Source organism: Eretmochelys imbricata, chromosome 1, assembly GCF_965152235.1.
Source record: "Eretmochelys imbricata isolate rEreImb1 chromosome 1, rEreImb1.hap1, whole genome shotgun sequence".
Taxonomy (NCBI): Eukaryota; Metazoa; Chordata; order Testudines; family Cheloniidae; genus Eretmochelys; species Eretmochelys imbricata.
The window spans coordinates 222,204,596-222,217,477 of record NC_135572.1 but is presented as its reverse complement, the minus strand read 5'-3'; the positions used below and the strand labels follow the sequence as shown (position 1 = coordinate 222,217,477).

The following is a 12,882-nucleotide window of genomic DNA, read 5'->3' as shown; positions in this document are numbered from 1 at the left end:
AGCACTTGGATGCTTGTGTGAGGGTTGCATGGCTGGAAGTCAGTGTAGAGGCAGGCCTGGGTTCCCTATCAGCCACTGGGAAGTGGCCCAGCTTGCTGGGGATGCCAGCTGGACAGCTTGTCCACAAGGACTTTGAATTCCCTGGAAGGGGAGAACCTTCGTGGCTCAGCCCTCTGGCCAGGTCACTAAAAGGAAGCTGCCGCTCTAAGAGTGAGAGGGACCATAGGGTGAAAGAGATGATGGGTAGAGACACCATCAGAGAAGGGTAGTGCCTGGCAAGAGCTAATCCCCAGAGCTGCCAGGAGGAGGCACCACGTGCAGTGAGTTGACCCCATGAAAATATCCAAAGATGGCGTTGGTCCTTTTGGCCACAGCATGGCACTGGGATTTCATGCTGAGTTGTTTGTCCGCTATGACACCTAAATTCTTCCGAGTCACAGAAATATGACCTTGCGTTTTATTAAAGCTCAGTGTTTGAATGGACCCAGCTTACCAAGTGATCCAGATCACAATATCTCTATAACATCCCCCACTTATACAAGGGAATCCCCCACTCAGTTACCTTCACCTGCTGCTGTCCCTGTTCTCTTTCCTTTTCTCCAGGATCTGCAGGTGTCATTTTCGGGGGACTTCTCCTCCTCTCTTTGCCCTGGAACAGGGTAGCACAGTCCCTGAGATTTCCCTCCTCAGTCTCCACGGGTCAGTGACATGTCTCAGTTTTGTCTTTTTAATTTTTTTCTCTTTTTGAAAGTAAATTGCTGTATTTCTGCGTCTTCATATGACCCCTGACCCTGTTGAATGCAGATGATTGGAAACTCCTTCTCTCATCATTTCTATTTCCATTCTATCCTTCTACAGATGAAGTGACCAAACTGCAAGCAGGATTGGTGGTGAAGGAAAGAAAGATATTTCTGCGAAATAGCGATGTACTCTGTGGGCATTCTGGTATTGATTCCACTGAGGGTTCATTGAGAGAACACTTCTGGCTTCTCCACTAGTCAGTACTCAGCTCAGCATTGACTTTAAACTATATTCGTAGATTGTCATGGAAGTGAATATTCCACTGTGTGAAAACGATCAATTTTACTGGGGTTTCTAGTAACAATTCAGTGACTTGTTACTTGTTTTAGCCTTATTGCTTCAGTGGAAACCCAGATTCTTATTAACCGTCCTCTTGTCATTATTTTCTATACAATTTATTTATTGTCCTAGCAGAAATATTCATCCTCTGTATTTATCGCTAATGGGGAATTCTTTTTACCCGTTTCCTTCAGTTCAGGTGTGAATTACCCAGAGAGAATTTCCCATTTATCTCCTTGGATTCAGGGAAAGTTTCAGATCTGAATTAGGTTTAGGAACAACCATGTTGCTCATCTCAGAATGTTCTCTTGCCGGTGTCTCACTTTTACCACATGCCTGATAGAACATTCAGTGTAAACTCACCTCCCATCAGACAGCCGTCCATACCCAGAGGTGGCCTGCCCTTGTCTGTTGGTTTGTTGTATCTCAGCCTCTCCCTGTGATGAACCCTGGAAACTGCACAATTCATCTGGCAAGAAACACTTCCACAACAGGGAAGACTTTCAGAAAGGATTTAATATGTAAAAAGGCACAAATTCAAGATGAAGAAATTACAGGCATAAAAAAAGCAGGAAACTTCCACCCCTTGAAACAATGGAAAAATATACAAAGAAAGTTTATGAATCTTTTCCCTCTCACACTTGAATTTCTTGCAACTTCACACAAATCTTATAAAAACACCTGCTTTGTCTATCAGACTGGAAGGGACTGTCTCTGGACCATCATAACAGGGGGAGCATTTCTAAGAGAAAGAGGCGAAGCGTTTACATCAGCACAAGGTTATTTTGTCCAATCACATTGTTCTGATATTGATCCCCCAGAGTCACAATGTTCCACATCATCATAACCAGTATCTCCCAGAGGCAGAAACAGGGTTTCCTTCTCCATCCCAGATACACCTTCACTCCTTCGCGAGTGCAGACTCCCACCTGAAAATACCAAGGGAGACACATACAGTCAGTGGATCCCCTCTACGGTGATGGGCAGCAGCAGAGCAAGGCAGAGTTTACAGCAGTGGTTCTCAAACTTATTTGATCAGCCCCCTTCTTTGTGTCCATTGTAGTTGACGCCCCCCACCCCCACCACACAAGTACATCTACCGATTTACAAAAATCAACATGCAACTCTCACTAAATATGAAAAGCAGTCGGGCATTGAGTCACAAAGAGCCATCTAAGTACATAGCTCCCCGGCTGCCGAGCTCTGAAGGCAGCACTACCACCAGCAGCAGCAGAGAAGTAAGAGTGGCAACACCATTCTCTGCCATCCTTACTTCTGCGCTGCTGCTGGTTGCAGCGCTGCCTTCGAAGCTGGGCACCTGGAAAGTAGCCGCTGCTCTCTGCTCTGGCTTCTCATGCTGCCCCAGAATATATTCTATGCTCCACGGTTTGAGAACCTTTGCTCTACGGTGTGGGCTAGGAATTGTTCCCCCTTCAGTCTTCTGGCTTCGTCTAGAACAAGTTCTAATCCATCATCTCGATACATAGTCTAGAAATTAAAACCTTTGGTTTCCAGACCAGCTAACACTGCCAAGTGCCAGCTATAGCTACCTGTACATTGGTGAAAAAAATCCCAAGCACTTACCAGCCAGGAGCACTTACTTAAGGACATCAGAACTTTCACTCTGCCCTAACAATGAAGATAAGCATCAAGTACTAAGCAATGCACATTTCATCACCACTGCACCTCCTCTGCTCATGGCACAACAGGGAGGGGAGTGGAAACTTAGGCCAAGGATAATGGGCTAAGCCCGACTTTTACAGGAAGTGTCATAGGCTCTTTAGCATTTGTGCAGCAGTAACATGACTTTGGTTTATAAGATTCTGCCCAAAAGATACACGTTCAGTAAATAGGTAGGAATCCAGTACATCAAGAGTAGGGCAGCCACACCCAAGGATTTGAACCTAGAGCTTGAGGGAATCCGAGCTATCTTGCTGGTTTGACCAGGAAGTACCACCCAGCACAGATTCTACTTTTCCTCTCTCTATTTCAGGCACTGAAGCCTCTTCTTTGAGGGAATGGAGAGATGAGAGAAGGAGAGTTTTTCTCACAGGCGTTGGGTTGGCCAGGGCTGTTCCCTTGCTGTGCATCCCACATTTCCAGCTACCCCACTCTGCAGAGACACTGTGAAGTGCAAACAGTTTTCCACTCACCTGTCTGTGCATCCCTGTCCCTGTCACTCGCCCCAGTGCCTTTTTCACCATTCTGCCCCAAGCCAGGGTCACCTTCAGGGACAGACACTTCTCTGGCATCATCGTAAACAGCCCCTGGGACATCTCCAGGCAGCGCAGGGGCATCTGACATGAAGATGTGCAGTAATTAAGAGAATATTCACAGTGAAGACAGAAATAAACTACAAGCTGCAGCTGCACCAGCCTCACTGGTCCCTGGCGATCTCTCAGCACTTAACTTCCAACTTCAGGGCATTAAGAGAAGCCCTCCTCTGGAACCCTCAGCCTGGGGGATTTCACATATCACATTGATTTGATATGTTTCAGGAGCTAATTGAGAGGATCCTAGAGCTCCTAGATTACAAGCGTGGGACGGGGGGAGGTCTAGAAAGGGTGTCTAGGATCTAGTCCAGAGGGATTACTCCACAAGGCATTTGGTTATAATAATTACAAACAGAAATGACTTGGAATTGCCCAGAGCTTGTCCCTGGCTTCCTAAACTTGACATTACTTTAAAAATGACTTTTCAGTGCATTCTCCTGATAAAGTTTACCCCATAAACTGCCATCAGTCTCCAAGGCACTGACACCACTTGGAGCTGAGCCAGCTAATAAGGTCGGGACATAGATCCTTGGGTGTAAAATCTCTATGTCCCGCCCAGCACAGCGTGTCTGACACAGATGTATATAAGCTGGGGCAGTGACCTGAGCCAAGTATAGTGTGGGCAGCTCCTGAGCAAACTGCTCCTTCAGTCCCTGCAATGGGCCTTTATTATGCCTTAGGACATCACATGCTTCCCTACCCCTGGACCTCCACACAGGTCTTGTCACGCACCTGGTCAGCGCCCCCAGCGTTACGCCAATAGACAATACTGGTGGGTGAACTTCCTGGTTTTCTTAACAAACCACTATTGTCCCTACTGGGAAATACAGTTAGTTTTTCGTCAGGGTGACGTTGCTTCCAGGAGGCGGATTCACTGCTCACCTCGGCCGTCTGGAGTCTGGGGGACATCGTTCAAGGCAGGCTCCTCCACGTTATCGTAATCCAACTGAGACCCCCCTGGGGAAACTCCCTCTGGAACAGCAAACACCACACTCAGCCCATGACACCAGCAGCGTCTCTTCAGTGCAAGTGGCCCTTCTAACTAGAACTGTGTATCATAGCACGTGAGAGGGGAAGTCGCAGGGGCCCATGGGGAGAAAGGCACAAGTCAGAGAACTACAGTAAAACAGGAGACCCAGAAATCACAAGGGGCCAATCCTGTCCCTGCAGAATCCAACAGCAGCTCTTTCACGTTTTTCCGTGGGAGCAGGATCTGGGCCTGTGCTGAGATAACAGGTTGGAACACGGGCACTGCCAGGCCAGAGCCGGCCTGTGTGAATCCAGCTGATCTCTGCAGACAGGTTTGAATTTTCCTGTTACACTGGGGAGGGGGAACCTCCCCTCTGCAGGAATTAAAGCTCCTACTGGGAGGTCACTGGCCTGATCCTTTGTGAGCTCCTGCTCTCCACTGGCCTCTTAGGCAGCCCAGGGCTCAGCTTGGCAGCGCTCCAGCTTCTCAGCAGAACTGGCTCATCTGCTCAGTGTCTCCTCCCCCAGCAACAGGCTAAACTCCCACAGGGCCCAAATCATGGACTCCCTTGAGAGCAGCTCGGGGAGAAATGCCGCCCCATTTATGATTAGAGATGGGGCCAGGCCCGGAAGTTCAGGTCCAGGATTTTGCTTCAGCCTGTTACAGCGACAGGTGCCAGCCCCAAAACTGAGATCCAGACCTGGGGTCAGAATCTGCAAATCCCTATGCCCCCAAAAGTTCTGGTGGGTTCGGATCAGGGAGTTGGGCTGAGCCCATCTGTAATTGTAACATAGGACAATCTTCCTCTCTCTCTCGGGGACAAGAGATGAGCCCTGCTGGGCACTGACGCCTTCCACCCAAAGAGACTGACCCATCTCCTCCAGCTCCTCACCTGGGGAGGTCACTGGGAGCCACTCCGAGGGGTGTGTGCTCAGGAGATGGTCACATGTTCCCATCCTGAGATTCTGACAGAAATCCTGTTCAATGGGATGAGACCCGACTGTGTACAATGGGAACCGTGTGTGTGTGAGGGGGGGCGGGGGTGGAAATGGCTGCGATTGCAGAAAGTGTGATAGAAATTCATTTCTCTGCCCAGATGTGGGTCTCTCGGCCCCTCCCCCATTACCTTCTTCTGATCCAGGATCGTTTTCCCCCTCGCTGTCCCCGGTGTAATACTGCAGCTTTGTCACTGAGTCATCTGAATAGGAGACTGGAGAGACGAGAACCAGACGTTCATTACAGTGAGAACAGCAGAACTGCAGGACTGGGAACACATCTGGGGCCTGGAGCAGGATTTCCAGGCTCAGTCTATACCTTCTTCTCACAGGACATGGTGACTCACAGCAACTCTGAGCGGTGAGAGGCTGACACAGACTCCCCAAGAGAAATCTCCATGTTACTGTGATAAATGTGACTGAGGGGATGATACGATCTGACCTGAAAGATGCTGGGGTGAGTGAAGGGCCCATCTCTGGCTGCTGGTCCAGGGAAGTTCCACAATTGTCCTGGCCTCCTCAGCCACAGAGGGGACTCCTCCTTCTTAAGGGTAAATACCAACCTCCCCCATGAATCAGTCGATCAGCTCTCCATGGTGTTTCCAGATTAAACCAAGAAAGCCCCAGAGCGAAGTCTGTGATTCATAAATTTGTTAGTCTCTATTGTGCCACAAGTACCCCTTTTCTTTTTGTCATTCACTGTAACCATCTTGGCAGTGATGCTGGGAGATGCCCTGAGCATGTTCCCAGAGCCCCACCACAGCACAGCCCTTGGGCAGGATGTTCCCATCAGACATTGAGACAAAATGGCACAAAGGATAAAAGGGCCGGGAGTCAAAGTCATGAGGCTCTCCTGAGCTGATCTCTCTGCTCCGGGGGCAGGAGGGAGCCGACCCAGCAGACCAGTGGCTGCGGTGGGAGGGGGGCAAAGAACATCCCCTGCTCCAAAGAAGTTTTCAAATGATAGTTTAGCCTGCCCCAGACAGTCGCTTTCCTGACCCCTCACTGGTTGCACGCCAAGGCTGCAGGACGGGCAGATGGGAAATTAATTGCCCCTAGAATTGGGACACTCAGTGTATGGTGGGAAGGAAACCCATCTCCCTCAGTCTACATGAGTAACTGCTGGTCTCACCACAGACCCAGCTCCCACAGCTAGAGCTTGGCAAAAAAACCAGATGGTTTGGTTTTCTGACCGTTTGGGAAAAAAGCAAAATATAAGATTGTTTTGAGTTGAGCAAAAAATGACTTTTTTGGGAAATTTTTGGGAAATGAAAAAGTAAAAATAAAGTTTAATGTTGAATGAAACCATTTGGTGTTCTTTTGGACATTCGTTAATTTTTGTTTATTTGTTTTTTTTCCCGATAATATTAAAGGAAATTTCTAATGGCAAAGTAATATCCAATTGAAAAAAAACAAAATGTTTTCTTTAGAAAGTGTTGAAATGAAATGAATCGTTCTGTGTGTATTTGAAACAATTGGGTGAAATCGACAAGAATTTGTGAAATGTTTCGGTGTCTCTGAATCTGCATTTTTCACCAAAACATTTTGCAATGGAGACTTGTGCCCAGCTCCAATGACAAGCTCACAGGGCGGAAGCTGCAGTGATTTAACTCTGGGTCAGGGCCTCAGATGGACAGGGCATTAGATAGCTGCTCCCTGTTAAGAGTGAGACCCACAGACCTGAGCGACTGAACATCTCCTGCTTTTTTCTCATCAGGTTATAATCAATCTCCTCGTACACGGCCTCAGAGAAGGGATCCAAGGGTCTTCTGGAGCCTGAAAACAAAGGGCAGGGTTTGCACAGGGTCATTGAAACCAGAGATGGGAAATACTATGGGATCATCCAGCCCCTCCCCGTGGGCTCAGTGCAAGCCTGAACCCTACCACACATTCCCAGTGCTGGAATTTAAATGAGCCAGGTGACAGTATTTCTTTCCACAACAGCCCTTTGATGATGGTTCCCAGGGCTAATTCTCTGTCAGGAAGCTTCCTCACATTCATCTTAAATGTTTTTTAACCTCATCTCATTATTTCTGGCTATTCCCCTTTGGAGCAGCTTAAATAATTCTTCCCCCACGCAGGTGTTTCTCTTGAAAATGGTGAGAACCTCTTTTTTTTTCATCGAGTTTAAGGCCAGACGGGACCATTAGAACATCTAGTCTGACCTCCTGTATAATACAGGCCACTGCATTTCACCCAGATACCAATAGGTTTGAGCCCAAAGATGCACTTCGAGTAAAGCATTTCAGTCCTCAGGAGAATAAGCTATTGTGTGTCACAGGCAGAAAGCAGGAGCGAGTAAGGTACCACCAATGCCCAAGGGCCCCCCAGTGGCAGGGAACTGATTACTTGAGAGATGCCTTGATAATCGTTGCTGGCGATTCATGCTCCATGGTTCAGAGGAAGAGGAAAATCCCCCAAGGTCCCTTTTTACCAATCTGACCTGGGGGGAATTTTCTTCCTGACCCCAAATCTGACAATTGGTTTGACCCTGAACATGTGGAAAGACACACCAGCCAGATATCTTCGAAAGAGGTTTCTCTGTATCAACTCAGAGGACTGGTCCAGCCCATCCAGTGTCACAGCTCCCTCTGTAGCTAAAGTCTGATGCTTCAGAGGAGGGCAAGAAACAAAACGAAGCAAAACAAAACACAAAGATGGGGGCTTCCCAGAATTCCTTCCTGACCCCTGCAGGCGACTGGCTGAAGCCCTGAAGCATGAGATCTGATTATAGTCATTGTCTTACTGCAAAGTTGTGACTGTTACATGTATGTGGATGGCAATCCCATCTTCTATCTTCTTGCCAAGGAGCTGGTCGCTAATATTTGTATAAAGTGTGTTATAGATGTAAAATCCCCGACAAGTGCCAGCCTTGAGTACAAGATAGTAAACTGCTCCTTTCCCACACTTCTCCTTCCTAAGATTGTCTTTTCTACTGGATCACTCTCTTCACAACTATTTACCACAGCTCTATTTTTATACACCTTTTTTCCTTGATAATATTTCCAGTTTCTCTCGGTCCCTTTTCCATGATGTCTCTCCTCATGATATTCAGATCCCCTCCCTGTGGCAGATACTGCAGCTCCAGGCAGTATCTTTGGGAATCACTAGATTAAAGCTATGAATGGTTTATGTTCTACTGCATGTCGGAGGGTTACCACAGCTCCTCCAGGAAGAAAAAACACTGAGTGTGTGTGTGTGTGGGTAGATGATTAAGGTAAATCACTGAGATTGTAAACAACTCCAGAAAGGTAAAAACCTTCAGGGTGGTTTATACAGACTGGTTCAAACTGGTTTACCAGAGACCAAGAGATAAAGGAGGACTTCTGATATGAAAGGCTGAGTTTAAAAAGCCTCAGGGCCTTCATTTTGATTCTGCAATGGGCAGGACCTTCTGTCCATGGGGATCCCAACACTGAATCGTTGGAGGGATGTTGGTCGACCAGGCTGGCCATGAGGAAGATGGGTGAATTCTGGTATGTTCAGCAAGTGTGGAGGATTTTTTATTGTTTTTAATGTTTTCTCTGTGACACTTTTATCCTAGGAATAAGGTGTAATCTGCTGAGAGAGAGCTGGGTGGTAACTTGTAACTGCTGGCAATGCCCTGCTCATAGCCCTTGAGGAGAAAGCACAGCATGGGGGCTGGCCTGTAGGCAGACTGGTTTGCTGGGGGTATCACAGTGGAAGGCAGGGGGCTGTGCAGTCTTAAAACCCCCTGGCCGCAATGAGATGGGACAGGGGGTTCCCACCCAGAGACACGTGACAGCAGGAGGCCTGAGTAGGCATTCCTGGAGTGGATCACTGGAGGGTGGGCGGGGGGATACAGATGCCGTTTCTCTGAAATTGTAAAAGTCCCTAGCCAGTATCATCTCCAGATTTCATGGCTGGGCTGTTCCACTGCCAGACAGTTAATGAAATATTGAACGAGAGAGGAGTTAACAGGCACCCATGGCCACCCCACCCAGCCTGGTATCTCCCCTCACCCTGACACCCTGCAGCCCCCCTGCTATTGCAGAAGCATTGCACACAGTGACACCAATCAGGACCCACCTCTGAGCTGTGCCCTGGCACTTCGCACCTGCGCCCCCAGGATGATTAAGACCAGGCAGAGCAGGGCCCCCAGGATAATGCTGATGACCACAGGCACCGTGACTCTCCCATTGTCGGTCGGAGGGCGGCGCGGGGGAGCTGGATGGAAATGAACATGCGACAGGGAGAGATTAGCCTGTGAGAGTCGTGGGAGCCTATGAACCTGTAGCAAGGGGGAGGTGACTTGTTTGTTCCCGGGGGGATCCTCACCTCTGAGAGTCCCTGGTTGTCTCCAGCTGTCACCTCCACAGACTCCCTCACAGCAGCACTGGGCCTGTTTGTTAGTGATTTAGGGCCCAAGTCCCTTGTGCTTTGTGCAGCAATGAGGACTCTCATAACAAACCAGCACAGTGGGGCCTGTGATGGATGCAGGGGCTATGTGGGCTGATGCCTGAGCCAATCTGACCTCACAAACGTTCCACCCTCAACATCCAGGATGCTCTGGCACACAGGAGATGGGAGGGCCTGGTCTGGGACCAAAGGGGATGGGTGGGCTAAACCATCCTTCTCTCTGAATATTACAGCAAGTAGCAGAAACATCTCCTGTCACTCACCTGTGCAATTCACGGCAGCATCTTCCTTATGACCACAGTTGCTTTCACACCAGGGCTTGGCAGGACAGTCCCAGAGAGATGACTCTGTCCCTCTGCAATTCAACGTCTCCACCCAGATGGGACCAGTCCCCTGGCCGAATGCAGCCTCGCCCGGGGCAGATACAGCAGATCCACAGCCCAGTTGTTTACACACAACGTTAGCATCCGCCATGTCCCAGGAGTCATCACAAACTGTTCCCCAGGAGCCACGGTACCAAACCTCCACTCTCCCCGAGCATCTGTCCTCTCCTCCCATGACACGTAACTTGTCCTGGTCTAGAAATGCAGAAACCTCACATGTTACTGGGATAACTTAGGGACCAAGAGGGAGACAGTGAGAAGCAGAGATACCTGTGCAGCTGGGAGAGTTCGGGCATTCGGCAAACAGGGTCTGAGTTGGTTTTGGTTTTTTTCCTATGGAGAGAAAAAGCTGAGGTGAATGCACTGGGTTGTGTGTGTGATGTGGGAGTAGAATTTATCTGTATTTTAAACCCCTAATTTCAGCACTGTGTGAACTGAAATGTGAACTCTGGGTCATTTAATACTTAATTAATTTGCTATTCAGCTGTTACTCAGACACACAGGCCGACATTCACCCAGACTTCTGGGGGATTCCAGTTCTGACCCAAATTGCACAGCCTGGGCCCACCCCTGAATGTTCATCCCAAAAGGATTAATAACCACAGAGCTGCCTCATGACGGTCTCTAGGGAGAGGCTTTTCTTGGCTCTCAGACTACCTTATCGCAGTGTCTAACACCGGTCTCTTTTAAGATTAATTGATTAACTTCCATGTTTGTTGTTAATCAGACAAATGGTTATTCCTATAAAACATCATGAAAATATGTTTGTATCTTGTGTTGAGAATTTAAATCTGCCTACACTGAGATGTGAACAACAACAAAAGTTCTATCCTAACCTTTCAATTAATTAAACTCATCGTTTACATGTGGGTTTGCATGCCCGCATGCAGGTAGTTTCAGAATTACCAGTACAAGAAATATGGGTCTCTTCTGCTCGGTTATCACACGACTTTGGATCCCAGGTCTCTGACGGGCACTGCCAGAGGGAGCTGTGCTGCTCACTGCATGCAACGTGGTCCAGCCACGTGGGACCAGAACCTGGTCCATATTCAAAGTCTCTTGCAATCTGCCCTCCGTCCCCACAGTTCAGCTGTTTGCAGACAATTGCTGGGGTGACTCCAGACATCTGATTGGAGCAAACACTGCCCCACGTCCCATTGTAGAAAACCTCCAGCCGCCCAGCACAGTCACTGTCGCTCACCAGCCTCACATCTGTGAACTCTAGAAGAAAACGCAAAAAAAGGGAATTTAAATAATTTGATTCTGAAATGAACGGGGGTGTGAAGAGTGAAATCCCAGCGATTGCTAACGATCCTGTGCATCATTCTGCAGGAGCAACGGCTAGAGAACCACTCCCAGAGTAAGAGAGTCTTTTAGACACCACAGGCCCCTTCGAAATACAGTGGGCATCTCTGGAAGGTCACCATTTACCAGCGGCTACATACAGAGTGTAATAGATAAAGGCTGGGAAGGATTGTGACATTGGCAGGCCAGTTATCTTTGAAAACTCGTGGCGAACCGGGGAAGTCCCGGATGACTGGAAAAAGGCTAATGTTGTGCCAATCTTTAAAAAAGGGAAGAAGGAGGATCCTGGGAACTACAGGCCAGTCAGCCTCACCTCAGTCCCTGGAAAAATCATGGAGCAGGTCCTCAAAGAATCAATCTTGAAGTACTTGCATGAGAGGAAAGTGATCAGGAACAGCCAGCATGGATTCACCAAGGGAAGGTCATGCCTGACTAATCTAATCGCCTTTTATCATGAGATTACTGGTTCTGTGGATGAAGGGAAAGCAGTGGATGTATTGTTTCTTGACTTTAGCAAAGCTTTTGACACGGTCTCCCACAGTATTCTTGTCAGCAAGTTAAGGAAGTATGGGCTGGATGAATGCACTATAGGGTGGGTAGAAAGCTGGCTAGATTGTCGGGCTCAACGGGTAGTGATCAATGGCTCCATGTCTAGTTGGCAGCCGGTGTCAAGTGGAGTGCCCCAGGGGTCGGTCCTGGGGCCGGTTTTGTTCAATATCTTCATAAATGATCTGGAGGATGGTGTGGATTGCACTCTCAGCAAATTTGCGGACGATACTAAACTGGGAGGAGTGGTAGATACGCTGGAGGGGAGGGATAGGATACAGAAGGACCTAGACAAATTGGAGGATTGGGCCAAAAGAAATCTGATGAGGTTCAATAAGGATAAGTGCAGGGTCCTGCACTTAGGACGGATGAATCCAATGCACCGCTACAGACTAGGGACCGAATGGCTCGGCAGCAGTTCTGCGGAAAAGGACCTAGGGGTGACAGTGGACGAGAAGCTGGATATGAGTCAGCAGTGTGCCCTTGTTGCCAAGAAGGCCAATGGCATTTTGGGATGTATACGTAGGGGCATAGAGAGCAGATCGAGGGACGTGATCGTCCCCCTCTATTCGACATTGGTGAGGCCTCATCTGGAGTACTGTGTCCAGTTTTGGGCCCCACACTACAAGAAGGATGTGGATAAATTGGAGAGAGTCCAGCGAAGGGCAACAAAAATGATTAGGGGTCTAGAACACATGACTTATGAGGAGAGGCTGAGGGAGCTGGGATTGTTTAGCCTGCAGAAGAGAAGAATGAGGGGGGATTTGATAGCTGCTTTCAACTACCTGAAAGGGGGTTCCAAAGAGGATGGCTCTAGACTGTTCTCAATGGTAGCAGATGACAGAACGAGGAGTAATGGCCTCAAGTTGCAGTGGGGGAGGTTTAGATTGGATATTAGGAAAAACTTTTTCACTAAGAGGGTGGTGAAACACTGGAATGCGTTACCTAGG

At 48.4% G+C, this 12,882-nt stretch overlaps 1 protein-coding gene across 1 annotated transcript in view; it reads right to left on the bottom strand.

Annotated features, from left to right (window-relative positions):
• Window positions 1–1,671: 1,671 nt before the first annotated feature.
• LOC144268839 (antigen WC1.1-like) overlaps window positions 1,672–12,882 on the bottom strand; it is a 38,816-nt gene continuing 27,605 nt past the window's right edge. The window contains exons 7-15 of the mRNA XM_077824109.1: window positions 10,988–11,302; window positions 10,352–10,414; window positions 9,958–10,276; window positions 9,369–9,562; window positions 6,999–7,094; window positions 5,450–5,533; window positions 4,236–4,325; window positions 3,234–3,377; window positions 1,672–2,009 (exon numbers count right to left, since the gene is read on the bottom strand). Coding sequence (XP_077680235.1) covers window positions 1,861–2,009; window positions 3,234–3,377; window positions 4,236–4,325; window positions 5,450–5,533; window positions 6,999–7,094; window positions 9,369–9,562; window positions 9,958–10,276; window positions 10,352–10,414; window positions 10,988–11,302 — 1,454 coding nt within the window. The 3' untranslated portion in view covers window positions 1,672–1,860. The remainder of the gene's footprint in view (window positions 2,010–3,233; window positions 3,378–4,235; window positions 4,326–5,449; window positions 5,534–6,998; window positions 7,095–9,368; window positions 9,563–9,957; window positions 10,277–10,351; window positions 10,415–10,987; window positions 11,303–12,882) is intronic.